This window comes from Protopterus annectens, chromosome 6.part0 (genome assembly GCF_019279795.1).
Source record: "Protopterus annectens isolate FY-2018-M chromosome 6.part0, PAN1.0, whole genome shotgun sequence".
Taxonomy (NCBI): Eukaryota; Metazoa; Chordata; order Ceratodontiformes; family Protopteridae; genus Protopterus; species Protopterus annectens.
The window spans coordinates 220,551,398-220,568,702 of record NC_056737.1 but is presented as its reverse complement, the minus strand read 5'-3'; the positions used below and the strand labels follow the sequence as shown (position 1 = coordinate 220,568,702).

General features: G+C 41.0%; 1 protein-coding gene across 1 annotated transcript in view; it reads left to right on the top strand.

Moving 5' to 3' along the window:
- MAP3K9 (mitogen-activated protein kinase kinase kinase 9) overlaps positions 1-17,305 on the top strand; it is a 1,255,777-nt gene that overhangs the window by 672,587 nt on the left and 565,885 nt on the right. Inside the window, exon 5 of the mRNA XM_044073971.1 lies at positions 11,702-11,877. Within this exon, the coding sequence (XP_043929906.1) occupies positions 11,702-11,877 (176 nt within the window). The remainder of the gene's footprint in view (positions 1-11,701; positions 11,878-17,305) is intronic.

Sequence of the window (17,305 nt, the reverse complement as noted above, 5' to 3'; positions counted from 1 at the left end):
TTGACATCCACATCCGATCCCCACCCCCCAGTAAGGAAACCTCCTTAAAAAACTTCTCCAAAGCCAACTTCATGCTACTGAAGTCAGAAGTGACAAACTTCATGGCACCCATGCAGACGGGATCTGAAAGTTCGACTGCAGAATCCTACACTAAGGCACTGTACGAGCACATCCACTCGTGCATGAATCGTGCCATCCGAAATAGAACCAAGATGCTCTTCTCCAAAAAAAGGAAGCCACTCTGGTGGTCCCCTGCTGTAAACAAAACTATACAACAGAAGGAAGAAACTGTTGCAGAAAAGAGGAAAATCCCAGGATGCAAAAAAACTCCCTCACCAGCCTCAGTAAGACGCTGAGATCCATCATAAAATCCTCAAAAGCTAGTTACGAAAATAAAATTGCCAAAGATTCTAAAGACAGCCACAAGGCATTCTGTAGTTATGTCAAGAATCTAAATGGCGATGCTCAGATCTGCTCTGAGCTACAACAGAATGGCATTAAATATACTGATCCCAAGGATATTGCCAATATCCTGGCCAATCGATTTAGTGCCAACTTCACCCCCTAAGGGGCCCATCTCATTACCAAAAGATTGCCAACTTCCAGTCATCACGGCCACACAGGAAGAAACCAGACTCTCCAAAGCTAAGAATACAGCATCCATGGGACCAGATGACATCCCAGGCTGTGTACTACATGAACTACAAAATGAACTGGCACCTCAGCTAAGTGTCATGTTTAATCATAGCCTCATCTCAGGCTTCGTGCCCACTGAGTGGCACAGAGCTACAGTTACCCACTCCACAAGGGGGGATTCACTTGGATCCTGGGAACTACCGCCCCATCATTCTGACAAGCCTGATCTTCAAGGGCATGGAACGCATTATCATGGAGCTTATAAACAAAGACATTGGCAACCTTCAAACACTGGACCCCACCCAGTTTGGGTTTGTGAAGGGCCGATCTTGTCTCCTGAACCTGACTGACTTCTTTGAATCAGTCTCCAGAGCTGTGGACGAGGGTAAAGGCGGTCCACACAGCCTATCTGGACCTCGCCAAGGCCTTCGACACCATCCCCCACTCTAGAATCATAGATAAACTTACTAAGCTGGGCATAAATCCCTACGTCACTCGATGGGTTGCCAGCTGGCTTACTGACAGAAACAAGACTGTAAAAGTAGCCGACTCCAAATCCAGCTCCAGACAAGTTGAGTACCTCAGGGTTCAGTCCTGAAACCAATCTTGTTTGGCATCTACTTCTCTGAAGTACAGGCCAACATTAAGGGACTCTGGCTAACAAAGTTCGCAGATGACTGCAAACTGGGAGCCATTATTGAATCCCCAAATGATGTGGATATTCTACAAAAGGGCCTTACAGAAACAGATGCTTGGTGCCAGAGTCATGGGCTCGAGCTTAATGCCAAGAAATGTGTAGTTATCCCCTTTGGATAAAAACATGTACCCATGAATTACCACATAGGTGGCAGTACACTAAACATCAAAAGTGTGATGAGAGACTTGGGGACACAGGTGGACAGTGGTCTCACTTTCGATAACCACATCGCCACAATAGTCAGGAAATCCTTCTGTGTGGCACACCTCATCACTAAGGGCTTTTTATCCATAAAAAAAGGAGGTAATTGTCCCACTGTACTCATCCCTCATTAGACCCATTATAGAGTATAATGCCCTGTTTGGTATGTACCTCACAAGACATCTGCAACAGCTGGAAAGGCCACAGAAATACCTCACTAAAAGAATCACAGGCCTAAAGCAGATGCCATGTGCTGACCGTCTAAAACAACTCCAGCTATACTCTGTGGCATATCGTCTACTCAGAGGTGATCTCTGCTTAACATACAAGGCAATGTCAATCCCTGAGCTGATGGATATGCTCCACTTAAAGAAATCCCAATCCCTCAGAGCCACATGCTCCAGGGATCTAAACCTTGTCATCACAATGAACAAAACAAGCTGGAGGGATAGGTTTCTGACCCAGAGACTCCCCGTACTCTGGAATAGACTGCCCGTACATGTCAAGCAGAGCGCCTCCTTGGCCCTCTTCAAAAGGAACCTAGGTGACTGGATGGGAGATAGGAAATTCACCCCGGGGATCATGTCAGTTGCCCTGCTAGACAGGGGTCCAGAGAAGTAAATATTGTGGGAAGAAATATCCAGGGAACTGATGTTCTTCGTGTTTCACTGTTGCAGTCATTACATTTGGGAAATCTGCTGGCAGGTTGCCCTTAGTTGGCCTGAATTCCAAAGTCTTGGGTCCTGCGTCGGTTGCTGTCTTCTCTTCCATGACGTCAGGTCATCAGGGGTATAAAACATGCAGCCGACGCCATTTTTTTTAGTCTTTCTTGCCGCGTGGTGCCTGAAGCAGAATAATTTCGTAAGTGCCGGTCGACCAACTACTGAAATATTCGAGTTTGAGTTTCAGAACCGAAGTCTTCACTAAAGCTAAGTACCCCATTGGGGAAACTTTTTTCTTGCTTTTTACTGATGTCAGAAAAAGTTAATAATTGTATTACTTGTGGGAAGCAAATACCTCATAAGGATTTCCATTTATACTGTATTCCATGCCTAGGCCCTGATCACTACGTGCCTGGCTGTCGGTTTTGTTCTAGATTTAACCAATGCACTATTAAGTGTCGGTATATTTTTGCATCAAAGTATTTTGGAAACAGATTTAACTACCCAGAAATGTCATCGGATAGCAATCCGACTACCGGAGTACATAAAAAACGCAAAGAAAAGGACAGAGAAAGGCAGTCGAGATCCAAAACCGAAGACGAAGCTTCTCCTAAGCTAGTCGTCGGTTCGCCGGTACTCAGTGAGGCGCTTTCGCAGCCCTTGATACCCGCTACCTTCAAGTCGCAGCCCTCTACCGACACCCATGTGGAGTCCGGCATGCCGCAAGATACTCAAGGTATTGGACCGACAGATGTATCGCCCTGAGATGAGTCCGGAGCCGCTGAGCAGGCACCGGCTTCTGAGGGTGTTTTCAGACCTCAACATTTGTATATCAAACCGACGACCGCTGCAAAACCAAAGATAAAAGCAACTTCTAAAACCAAAAAAATGATGCATGAGCCACTTGCACAGGCCTCAATGCCTAAAAAACAGATGATCAAAATGGCTGAAGACCTTATTGCCTTGATCAGGGGTACCCATCCCCCTCCAGATAAGAGGCCTAGGCAAGACACTGATTATGAATCTTCAGATCAGGTTTCTATTTCTTCTGATTCCTCTTCTGATCAGGAATTATCTATTCCTCCCTATGAGGATTCTAATGCAGAGGAGTCCATACCATCTGCATCTCCTCCTGAGGATTATTCATTTGGAGAAACCTTGCATATTTTGAGGGAGCATTTTCACTGAGAGAGTCAAGACTTCTCAGAATCAAAAAAGAGGCTCAGGGATTTCCTTCTTCTCCCTCAACACAGGCCTTCAGCCATTCCCCCTGTTTTAGACATTGTTGATGATGTGGTTTCGGAGTCAAGCTTGACCCTGACTCCTTACCTCTGGCTCCCAGTAAGCCTGACAGATATTACAGGGTCCCTGACTCACATACATTTTTATTTAGAAACCCTGCTGCTGATCCTGAAACTATTTCACAGGGTCCAAAGGGAGTTAAGGCCTCAACAGCAAAAAATCCTACCCCCTCTGACAGAGATTCAAGGGCACTGGACAGATGGGGAAAAAAGGTTTATACATCTGCAACCTTGGCAATCAGGGCCTTAAACTGTCAATTTCATAAGTACCAACAACATGTTATGAGATTGCTGAAAGAGAAAATGATGTTGATTTCAGAATGTGCAGAAAGTAAAGAATTGCAGGAATTATTGCATGCAGCTGAACAGGTTGGAAAGCATACTTTGCAATGTGGTTTTGACTCCTTAGAGGCCTCCTGCAGGGCCACAGTTACTGGATCTGTGATTAGGAGGCATGCCTGGTTAAAGGAACAGAATTTGCCTGATCATGGTAAAGCTAAATTGCTAGATGCACCTTTACAGCATGATTCTCTGTTTGGTATTAAGGCAGAAGAGGTTTTAAAGAAAATGGAAGACAAAGCTAAGTCTATGCAAACTCTTAAAGACTTTTTACAAGTGCAACCACCTAGATTCAGTAGACACTAGCCTACAAAAAATAGGTCCTTTCCCGTGTCAGACAGAGCTCAAAGGGGCAAATGCAGATGCCCTAAGGGTTCCAGATACCATGCGCAAGATTCATACAGAAATCTGAAGGAGATAACGCGCAGACCTAAAGAAAACAATCCCAATGACTTCCCTCTGCCTACTCCAAGCACTTATCTTTTGGCAGCACCCATAGGGGGAAAGTTAGCACTTTTTGCTAAAAATTGGCAGTTAATATCCCAGGACAAGTGGGTACTAAGCATAGTATCACAGGGATACAGATTCCATTTCCACACTCTTTCAAAGGCAAATGGTTGGCAATATCTGCCAAAAAATCAATGGGCAGAGGCTCAGAAACAGGTTATGTCCCTCATGGATATGGGGGCCATTCAGTCAGTACCAGAACAGGAAAAAGGACAAGGTTTTTACTCAAGACTGTTCTTGGTACCCAGAAAGGACAAGGCCTGGCGGCCAATACTGGACTTATCAATTTTGAACACATACCTGGACATTCCAAAATTCAAGATGCAGACTTTGTAGCAGCTTCTGCCCATGTTGGGCAAGAATGCCTAGCTGGTGACATTAGACCTAAAAGAGGCATACCTGCATGTCCCAATAAGACAATCGTGCAGAAGATACCTCAGATTCAAGGCTGGCTTAATGCATTACCAATTCTCTGCACTGCCCTTTGGCTTATCTACTGCGCCCAGGGCCTTTACAAAGTGCCTGGCACCAGTAATTGCATTTTGCAGACAAAAAAGTATACAAATATATCCTTACTTAGACGACTGTCTCATTCAAGCAGAGAACAAGGACATTATTCTTCGACACCTGGCATTTGTGAAAAGGCTTCTAACATGCCTAGGGTACACAATAAATGAAAAGAAATCACAACTGTTACCCTCTCAAAAGATAACATTCCTGGGTGCAAGCTTGAATACAACTGCCCAGATGGCTTACCTCTTGCCAGACAAGCAAAGGCAACTGACTCCTTACTGATGGCAACAAAGATCCAGTTATCTGCATGACAGATTCTGCAGGCTCTGGGCTTCATGGCATCCTGCATCCTACTGATTCCATATGCAAGACTGCATATGAGGAAGCTTCAGTGGTACCTGAAAAGTTAATGGAGTCAACATTCTCGCAGTCTGGAAGCAATGATTCCTCTCATACCCTGCCTACAACAGGAGTTTCTATGGTGGGCGAAGGCATGTCACCAAAACATGGTTCGGGCCTTCACTCCACCCCCTGCCAGCCAAACCTTAACAACAGACGCATCGGATTATGCCTGGGGGGCCCACATGGCAGGAAGATGCATTCAGGGCATATGGACCCCAAAACAAATGCATCTGCATAACAACCAGAAAGAGATGCTAGCTGTTCAAAATGCCCTATCAGCCTTCAAGGACTTACTTCATCCTGGACAACTACTGATAAAGACAGACAGCACTACAGTCATGTGGTATATAAACAAGCAAGGGGGCACACACTCATACCCCCTTTGCAGATTATCCATGGCACTGTGGGACACAGCTTTGACCTACCAAATACATCTTCAAGCTCAATTCCTGCCAGGAGAACAAAGTACACTGGCAGACAATTTAAGCAGAAACCTTATGGATCCTCACGAATGGAAACAAAATCCACAAGTCTTCAGCATGATAATAGAGAAATGAGGGAGCCCAGACATGGATCTATTTGCCTCTCCTCAAAATTATCAATTGAAAAGATTCTGCACAAGGACTTATCACAGACAAGCATGGAAAGTGGACGCCCTATCCTTCAGTTGGGAAAACCTATCAGTTTACGCCTTTCCTCCTCTGCCTCTTCTCCCCAAGGTCCTCCTAAAAGTCAGACAAGAGACCCCAAAGATGATACTAATTGCCCCAGACTGGCCCCTTCAGTACTGGTACCCAATCCTAAGGAACTTGTCTCAATACCCGGCTTGGACCCTACCTCAAAGACCTCAACTACTGTCCCAGCAAAACAATCAGATCCTGCATAATCAACTACAGACATTGAACCTGGCAGCATGGCTGATCATGTAGTTATACAAACAACACCTCTCAGTAAAGCTGTGATGGATGTCATTTTGGAAGCCAGAAGGCCTAGTACTAGAAAATCTTATGCTGACAAATGGAAGAGATTCTGTGCTTGGAATCGAGCACAAGGAACGGATACAGCAGAACCAAATATTCCTCAGATATTACAATACTTAACTGAGATGCTTGACAAAGGCCTATCTTTCTCATCAATCAAAATCCATGCCTCTGCCATTTCGGCTCATTACAATAGAGCGCCACCAATCTTTTCTCATCCTTTACTAAAGCAGGATCTTAGAGCAGCCAAAAATTTAAGGCCTCCTAGAAGATTACCTACATGGGACCTCAATTATGTGTTGGAAAAGCTCACCCTGCCACCATTTGAGCCAGCTGCTTCCGCTGATATAAAGTTCTTGTCATGGAAAACAGCTCTGCTACTAGCAATTACTTCAGCAAGAAGAGTTTCAGAGCTACAGGCCCTCATGGCTGTAGAGCCTTTTATCATATTTTACCCAGACAGGGTGTCTCTGAGAACAAATCCTACGTTTATGCCTAATGTGGCTTTCAGTGTGGCTCTTAACCAAACAATTCACCTGCCAACTTTTTATCCAAATCCGCAGAACAAGGGGGAGAGAATTCTGCATTCCTTGGACATACACAGACAGCTAAGATTCTACTTGAGCAGGACTAAAGCTCTAAGAAAAACTGAGCAATTACTAGTGTCATATGCTGCAGGATCAGAAGGAAAGGCTATTTCAAAGCAGACAGTTTCAAAGTGGATAAGCCACTGCATCCGTTTCTGCTACTTACACCATGGTAAACCTGTGCCCAAGGGCATTAGGTTTCATTCCACCAGAGCTGCAGCTACTTCAGCAGCCTTTCTCAGATGAGTACCAACCAAAGACATTCTAGAGGCTGCTACTTGAAGTTCTGTTCACACCTTTACAAAGCATTATCATTTGCCTCTCTACTCTAAGTCCAGGGCAGGCTTTTCCACTGCAGTTCTGCAGGGCCTTATAGCCGCACCTAATGCTATTTAGCTCCAGCCTCCCAACCATAGCTTTGGGATTCTACCCAAATGTAATGACCGCAACAGTGAAACACGAAGAACATAGTACAGTTGTGTACACTTACCATAAATGTAGATGTTCGAGTGTATTCACTGTTGCAGTCCAGGTTACCCTCCTGCCATCCCCCTGTCATTCTGCAGTTTATCTTTCCTTATCTATCTTCTACAACCTGTGTGGTGTATTTGCTTGTAGATGAAGCTAAAGTTTTTATTGTTGCTTGTATATATAGATATATATATATTTTTGCTACCTTTTTGGGGGCACCTGACATCGGGGGCAAGAAAAACTAAAGAAAATGGCATCGGCTGCATGTTTTACACCCCTGACTACCTGATGTCATGGAAGAGAAGACAGCAACTGACTCAGGACCCAAGACTTTGGAATTCAGTCCGACTGAGGACAACCTGCCAGCAGATTACCCAAATGTAATGACTGCAACAGTGAATACACTTGAACATCTACATTTATGGTAAGTGTACACAACTGTACTTTATGGCTAGGCTTGTATAGATCCTAGGGCCGATAGCCTAGTACCAACCTATGAACCTTTTACAAAGTACTTATGTTGTGACACTCAACAACCCTTTCCATCGAAATTTTAAATAACACAACTATTTTTTTAAAACAATATCTATAACTCTACACTCAAGTTTTAACCAGGTCACTGTGAGGACAGGACTTTTTCAGTGTAGGTGAGTAGTTGCTATTATCACACAGAAGTGTTTCTGTTTTCCAGAGCTGTGATTTTGTAACAGAATGTGTAGATTTGCAAACAGGCACAGCGTGATGTAGTTGCTTGTATTTAGGTTCATAGGTTCATAGATTGGTATTAGGCTAATTGGCCTTGTGGGCCATTTTAAGCCTAGCCAGTTACCCCATGTGAAAATAAAACCCTGTGTCTATAAGATAAACACCTTAACCATTATAACAACCTCCCTCCCATCCTTTACCTATTTGGGCCCTTGAACCTTGATTTGACAGTGAGTTCCAGAAGCTGTTTAGGCAGTTGCAGGATGAAGCAAACTTGAATGGTGAATCACCTGATCAAAGACCAATATCAGGGATTTAAGAATATGCTGATTATCACTTAGATTTTTCATTTGAGATGTCAGTGTTCTTATCCAGTGAAATCTATGCAGCTTCTACTCATCAGCTGTGTTTTTTGTGTAGTTGATAGGATGGCCTGCTCATAAAGCATTTTCATCCTTCAAGGGTGAGGATACTGCACAAGTTTTTTGTTGCTAAGACTGCTGACATGAGGCATGCTTTTCTGTAAGACTCTTCCAGACTGTATTATAGATCTGACCACAGACAGCTTCAAATTTTGTTGGGCTGTTTTCTTATGTTGACTTTGATGAGGTTGTATACATTTCCCTGTGATTCATTAACACCTACATTAAGTATACACCGTTCTGAGTGAACAGAAGACAGGACAAGCACAACTCACACCTTCTTCCTCCTAATTTTAGTTTTCCTACTGATTTTCTTGTGGCCTTAAATATCAAGGGGGATTCATAAAGGTTACCACAAAGTGTAGAGCACATGTACACTTAGTGTAATCTTTCCGAATGACTAGAAAGCACAAAAATGTGATAGGGATGTTCTTAAATACAGATCATGTACACTCAGTGTGGGCATTAATGAATCTGGTACATTGTGAAGGGCTTATGTTTTATTTATTTCATGTTGGATCCTAGTACAATAAGCTTTTAAATCTCATCTCAAGTCTGTGGGCGCAGTGAGTTTTCTAATTTTTGAGCCTCTTTCATGACTAGGTTCTTGTCATCTAGTTATCCCTGTCATGAGAAGCCATCTTTAGGTCTTTCAAGTTTGGCTGATTCCCCTTCCATTCTCTCACCTTCTTTTTATTAGTAAGGTGATTGAGAAAGTGTTGTTGTATATATTTAAAGTCCCTTAATTTCAGTGATTCATACCAGTCTGGTGTACAACGTCATTAATGTAATGATTGAGCTTTTTTTGATGAAGACTCAAAGATGTATATTCTTTGCCCTCCTCAATACCCTAAAGCATTTTACACCATAGATCATGATTTTCAGATTAGCTATCTGTTCACCTACTGTGATGTTTTAGGCATAGTACTCAAGTGGTTTGTCTCTTGGTTGCTCCTAGTGTGTGGCTTCAGGTGTTAATTTTCTTGCTAGCTACGCACGTGCATGTGGAGTACCACTTTTGCTATTCATGGTGCTTATGTCACAAGTAGGATAGGTATTTATTGTCAATGTAATTTTGGTGATGCCTCTCTGTGCATGTCTGCCTCTCAGGAGAAGGTGTGATGTTCTGCAAAAAACATCCCATACAGTGTTCTCCTATGTGTTGGATTACATCAGCCTTGAAGACTACTTCAAGGCTAAAAACATGGGTGGACTGGAATCCAGTTGAGATAATTAGTCCTTGAAAGACTGAGGCTGCTCTGGTGCATGCCATTGTACATCCATCAATGGCCTCTCACTTTTCATCTTTTATGGCAAGAATAAGTCTGATTTTCTGACATAGTTATGTTACCTGGCAGAGATGACTGGTAGCTCATTGTCACTGAAAGATCAAGTGTCAGCAGTTTTCAGATCATTCTACTACTATCTGAAGAACATTTCCAGGATAAAGCATTGAATTCCATCTCTAGAACTTGTCCGCAGTGATTTATGCACTGGTTTCATTTAGCTGCGATAAATAAACTGTGCTGTACGTTGGACGTACTGCTAACTATTCGGAGGGTACTGAATTATATCGCCAGGGTACTGTTGTGCTTCACACACCAACCATAGTACACCTGGTTTGCTGTTGTGGTAAAGTCAGTTTTTAAAATTTAAATTTTTAAGGTACCATGCCATTCATAGTCTGTATCCCATCAGTTTGCAAGAGCTTTTGTCTTTCTCTCTTCTTTGGGAGCTCAAGTCATTGGGTGTGGGGCAAATGGTCATATCCAGGATTTGGCCTGATATTTGCCTGCCTAGCACCTTTCCTGTGGAATTGGCAGCCTTTCTTGACTTGGGCATGGAGTACTGAAACCTTGTTTTGGAGGTTCCTTAATTCCATCTTTTTTTTTTTTTTTTGGCGTATAGCTATCAGTGATATCAGGGAGTCATTGTATTAATTCAGGGATATCTTTATTTTACTTTTAGTCAGTTCCAATTCATAGTGTGATTTTTATTCCTTCCAATTCATATTATGTAATTTAAGTATTGTAATGTTTGTTAGATGCGTATTTTTAAGCAAATCAGTTAAAGATTGAAAATGAAAGCCATTTGGAATGTCATATCCATCACTCTATCAGCTGCAGCACCAAGACTGCTACAATGTGTACTTTCCTTTGAGCGTAAACCTTTCTCACTGATGAAGTCAGTGGCTACCCAAGTCATTACATATTTGAGCCAGACAAGACTGTGAAGCTGCTAGTATAAGCAGAATGGTATTCCATTGTATGGATGGTAGATATAGTTGAAACTGTCTTACCCAAAACAGCTAATTTCCAGTGTGATATCGGTGGCCTGCAAATGAAAAACTTACTGATAGTGACATTGCAGTCTAACATACAGTTTAGTTTGGGGGAAGGCAGCTCCCGTGATTTATGCTGTCTTTCCTGCCTAAGTAACATAACAAATTCCAAAACTGCATATCAGATAAAGTACAAGGCTGAACTCGTTAATTCTGCTTTAGCAAAATGTATGTATTTTTTTTTGTGCACACTATACCTGTGTGATTGTTGCATGTAATTACTTGTGTAGATTGGGCTGCAGTGCATAATTATTTGTGTAACAACTGGATTTTGCAATGGAAAGCTGGCCACTGTCACCTTAGGCCACAGCTGGTAGTATAGCTGGAGCAGTTTTCTAAAGTATCTATTTTCAAATCCCTGTTGAGGTACTTCATGCTTCTTCAGTGGTATTTATGTGTACTGTTACACACATTGTACACCTGTCTAATTCTGATGAGTTAATTTAACTACTGGACTGCTCTTAAGAGACTGAATAACTGGTTGAACTTGGTTGCTGTTAGTGTCCTCCTAGATGTTTACTTAAACATTTACAGTGCAGCTGTAGATGCCACAGTGAGCACTTCCTGATTTTGAAACTGAAAAACGTTTTGAAATAGCGGTTTGTAATCGGAGGAATGTTGTCAGAAAGAAATGAGTAATAACCCATTAAAACAACTTTCATTCAGTAAACAGGAAATACTTCTGCTGTTTATTTTTTGTGAGTGTGTTTGTGAATCAAGCCATTGCTTTGGTCAGCTTCCTGTGCTGTTTCATTATTTTGTCCAGTGTACGTGATGTTTTAGGCATTGAACCAAAAGGAGGTTGCTGTGTATTGTATGGTTTTTCATACATAACAATGAATCAGTATGTACTCTGTGTACTGTATTAAACTTTCATAGCTGTGGGTTATGCATTTCTGATAAGCCGTTCATGTACTTATGATATCCCTTCACTTAGATTGCTGGAGTGCAGAGCCTCATTGTCGGCCATCCTTCAGCAACATTCTGGACCAACTGACTGCCATTGAAGAGTCGGGCTTTTATGAGATGCCTCAAGACTCCTTCCACTCATTACAGAAAGGATGGAAGCTTGAGATTGAGGAAATGTTTGATCAGCTCAGAGCCAAAGAAAAGGTACAGTTAAAATAAATAATGATGGTGAAAAACAGTGTTAAATGCTGTCATTATTTGTAATGTGTATTTACTTTGTATGACTTATGTTGAAATGTTTTTTTACTATTGTGGATAACTTCAGCTGAAATAAAAACAAGGAAGTATCCTCAAATATACTGTACATGTTCTTCGTGTTTCACTGTTGCAGTCATTACATTTGGGGTAATCCTGTTGGCAGGTTGCCCTCAGTCGGCCTGAATTCCAAAGTCTTGGGTCCTGCGTCGGCTGCTGTCGCCCCTTCCCTGACGTCAGGTCGTCAGGGGTATAAAAGATGCGGCCAATGCCATTTTCTTCAGTCTTTCTTGCTGCACGGTGCCCGAAGCAGAAGCATTTTGCAAGTGCCGGTCGGCCTACTCCTGAGATTTTCGTGTTCCAGTTTCAGATCCGAAATCTTCCATAAAGCTAAGTATCCGGTTGGGGAAACTTTTTTCTTGCTCCAGACCGATGTCAGAAAAAGTAAATAATTGTATTTCTTGTGGTAAGCAAATACCTCATGAGAACTTTCATTCTTACTGTATTCCTTGCCTAGGCCCTGATCACAACGTTTCTGGTTGTCGGTTTTGTGCTAGATTTAACCAACGCACTATTAAGCATCGGTACGATTTTGCTTTAAACTATTTTGGACGCCGGTTTAATTATTCAGAAATGTCGTCGGATAGCCATCTGACTACCGGAGTTCACAAAAAACGCAAGGAAAAGGAGAGAGATAGACAACCGAGGCCCAAAACCGACGAAGCTTCTCCTAAGCCAGTCACCAGTTCTCAGTGAGGTGCTTTCGCAGCCCCTAATGCCCGCTACTTTAGAGCCGCAGGCCGCTACCGACTCCCACATGATCAGTTTAAGGACTACTGCCTAGATTTTTAAACATATAGTTATGTGTTCACAAAATAAAAGTAATAGCCTACAAGCTGTGGCTGACCACAGCCTAACCATTTAAAGACTAGTTTAAGGCCCTTCATAATAAAGGCAGTTCTGGTAGCATAAGTGAATGATGCCATGACATGACTGTAGCCTAGGAGGACCAAGCTGTGTTAGTGGCTTGGGTACATGATGGAGTTGGCAGATGATGATAGGTTTGCCCATCCGCCAGTTCATGTGTAGTGCTGAGGGTTGCCACCTTTTCAAATGCCCAAAGTGGAACTTTTTTGACAAAATAAAAGCTTTTTATTGTAGCAGCAGTGATGTGTTAATACTCTTTTCTTTAAGTCTGAGGATACAGTCTCCTGGGGGTCTCATTTATTTTAGTGGCCTTAACAGTTACAGTTTGATTAAACATGATCATTTTCTGGTCAAAAGGTTTTGTAGATGAGCTGGAAAAATAACTGCATGTACAACATACATTCTGCTGCCAGCCAGTAAAAATCTAAATCCAGTCAATTGCATTCTTTTCCTTTCTTAGCCCAAATCTTCTGACTCCCCTCCCCTTACTTACATAAACTCTTTTCTCACTCAACCAATCATCGGCAAACCTACTCTCTGCCCTAGTCTAGTCTTGTCTTCTTTTTCTCCTACAACATGTTAACCTAAATATATTACTATCACTTCTAACTGCACTTGCACACTTATCTTTCCTACACAGCTTTCCTTAGTATAGGCATATACCTTCCTCTACCTCTCAAAAAACCTCCACACTGATTACAAACACAAATATGTCTGCATGGCCCCCACCTTATTCACTCTTTTTTCATCCACCTGTTCAAAAGTAAACTTCCCCCAACTCACTCACAAGCCAAATTATGCTACGTCCGTTATATTAAAATCCAAATGTAAGTGGTTACTCACTCAACAGCTCCAAATTCTAAAACTATTACTCTCAGGTGATGTCCATCCTAATTCAGGACCCCATTTCCAACCACCATCCTGTGCAACATTACTACCACACCCAGCAAATTATATTGAATTACTCCTGTTCCATAGCAATCTCTGAAGTGTCTAACAAAGTCTGTGAGGTACATGCCCGGATGCCCATCACCTACCGGACATAATCATAGATACAGAAATAATGGCTAAAGCAGGAAATTCATGATGAAGAAGTGGTTCCTTCAGTGTATAACACCCTTAGACTAGAAAAAATTTAAAAAGCAGATGGGGTAGCTACAGTATATAAACAGACACTCAACATCTCTATTCATCCATGTGCCACCAATTATTAGAAGTGCTGAAATCCTGATTATTAGTCTAAAAATAAACACTCACAAATGTATAACAATAACTTTTACATGCCCAAGGAAGAAATATTGACAGCTAAGGAACTCCTGTGAAGGGTTTCCACTAATATTTGTCAAGAAACCATCATACTGGGAGGCATTAATATTGAATGGCTAACAGTAAAAAATGGATCCTCTGGCAAAAACATCACCTTCTGTGAGTTTAACTTCTTATAAACACCCCAATAGGATATAACAGAAACAGCAACAGGCAAGGTACCCTGGACTGCATCCTCATAAATGCCCCAGCTAAGATTAGTTCTAGTGGCTGGCAATCAAAGTGGTCACCTACTCACCTTTATTGTAAGAAATAATACAGCCATCGCAAAAACTCACTTATTTAACCAATCTCAAAACACAACCAACTTTGAAAAAGATACTTTGCATTTCCTGATTGGATTATTAGTAAAGGTATTTCAAAACCAATAACCAGAAATAGAATATTTCCAGAGCCACAACCACCAGAGACACCAAGATAGCTAGAGATGGTGTACAATTATATGGAGCTTTAAAGATTCTCTTCAGTAAAACAAGCTGAGCACAAATTAATCAGCATACAATGCTCTTTCCTCCTGCTGAAAATTCAAGGGACTTCATCAGAACTATAGAAGTCAAGTACTGTCTTTAAATATCCCCAGTGTATAATCATGTGATGCAAATTACACAATTAATTGAAACCATCTCGAACCCTGTTTTGTAATATACACATAAAATTGCATTTTGAAGTGAAGTTCCCAGGAATAAATAGTCATAAAAAATTAAAAATTAGAATTTAAAAAACAAGTATAAAAAAGTGGTGTTAGTCTGCAAAAATATCTTTATATTAATATATTATTTATTTATTTTACATTTGTTGACCGGGATGGTCCGTCTGGGTTTGAGCCCATTTTCAGCGCAGGCCCGTGGAGAAAAGCTTCATACATAATAAACATATATGTGTTGCAGTTGCAACCTGTAATACAATTAAAATTGAACAATATTTACAGTTTGGTAGCACTCAAATTCAGTACAGGATTGATCGATAAGTGTTCACGTATATCTGGAAAGCTAGTGGCCTTCAGCCGTAATAGCCAGTAGAGTTCTATGTATTCAGTTTTGGTCACCCATGCTTCTACTTTTGGATCTTTATGAATAATCTGAGAATACCAAACAGAAACTTTTTATTACCAATACATGTGATTGTGTGTTTATATAATGCACTATTTACGTTAGCTTTATATATGCATATACATTTTTTAAAGAACCTGGCAGTCTTACTAATATGAAAGACTGGGCATGCAGAGCATTTGTCAATGTATACCAGCTCAAAGGAGTTGTAAATTCACTTTCATGTTTGGTCCATTCTCAACCAACATTTCTAACCCTTCAAATATGTACAGATATTGAGAACTTCTGACACATTTGTGTGTGCCTTGATTACTACTCAGTCTTTACTTTTATTACTCGTGAATTTAAATAGTCTCTTCATATTTGTTGATGTTTCTATAAGGTGGTATTGGTCCTCCCTTCCTGGGGATTTGTAGCTATTTTATTTCTTTTAGGATTCTGCAGATTTCAGCAAACTTTCAGTCTGTCTTTTTATCTGCATGTCTATCAAACTTGGAGTCTCAAGTTTCAAAGACAAATGTCTTCAGTTTCAACACCAGGAAAAGAAACTAAACCAAAAAGGCTGAAAGCTTCAGAAGAGAGAGACAGAGAGAAATTATCTGTTTCAAAGTCCACTACTGATAGTGGTCATTCTTTTGGTGAAAGAAGCATTACGGCCATTACTGGTAGCTGTGGAGAAAATGTCTGTATGGTTGAGTGGTAGCAGTATGACTTTGTCTGAGTTACTCTCTAGGGTTGGTATGTCTGAGACAAGGATTTCGACAGTTGAGGACAGTAGTTTTAATGCTATATTATAAATTAAATTGCATCAGTGAAAGAAAAACTGGATGACTTTGAATCGACATATTATCATCTCAAGGATTTTCCTGAAACGTATGATTCTACAAACCTACTAGATGATGATAAGGATATTTTCTTTCAACTTGTTGTGGAAGCAATGCAGAGTAATTCTTCACAATAGAAAGGGCACTGCAAGCACTTCACAAAATATTTTTCTTATTCTTGTAGATTAATTTACATTATTAAAGTTTGAATGTATTGTTATCTTTAAAACTGCCAAGACTAAGCCATTCTTTGCTTTGCAAAGCTGTCAACTGAAGCTTTTTGCAGGCATCCTTATAGAACATAAATTAGCAAGACATTTCCTTGTATTTTGCCAGTTTTATGGTTAAAAGTGGCATTCATTTTTTTGTTTTTTCCAGCTAATCTTCGTTTTTATATAGCTGATTACAAAAAAGCAAATGTTATTTTTACAAGTGTTTCACATTCAAACTTTACTGAAAATGATATGTAACCACTTGCCTGTTCAGTTAGTTAAGACTTTTAGGTTTTTCACTGTTTACAAGATGTACTTATTCACATTTGTAAAATGTGTGGTTGACATTACTGTGTCGTGTAAGTGGTCTAACAGTTTGTTAGTCTTATTTTTGCCTTTGTGGTGCTATTGTGTTCTTTACAGAAGTCTTTATTTTATATTATTATCCTGTGTCCAAGTCATACAATTCCTATGTTCCTTTTATAACATTTTGCTTGTCTATTCATATACTAGGAGTAGTGCCTAAAGTTCCACATGTGCAGCATGTGAAAAAACTATCCTTACACACCACTCTTAAAATATCTAATGTTAAGTTGTCAATCTCGCCTTCATTCTTGCTGGATGGGTTCGGAGCCGATCCTCAGCTAATACTAAAGCTCGAGAGCTAATTCCACCGGCTCGAGGCTCCCCTATATCCCATAATGCTAGGCGGTAACTACCCAGATCTCGTTTGCCGCTATAGCTGATGAGGTGCGCTTTTCTACCGGCTCAGGCAGGTTAGTTCAATTTTACTTTTAGGTACTGCTAATAACCCCCCTTTTAGTTCTAATACATATCCTTTAGTTTAATTTTAACTTTTAGATATATCGACCCCTATTTGTCGAGCCCCCTTCCCTTTTTACCCTTGTTCTAGGCTTTCGGCCCTTCCCTTACCCTAGTCCCTTATTAGATTAGTGTTGTAGGGGCTTGTGTGTGTGCGTTTTTTGTATTAACATTAATAATTATTTTAATATTTTTTCTGTAGAGAGTGTCTGGATTG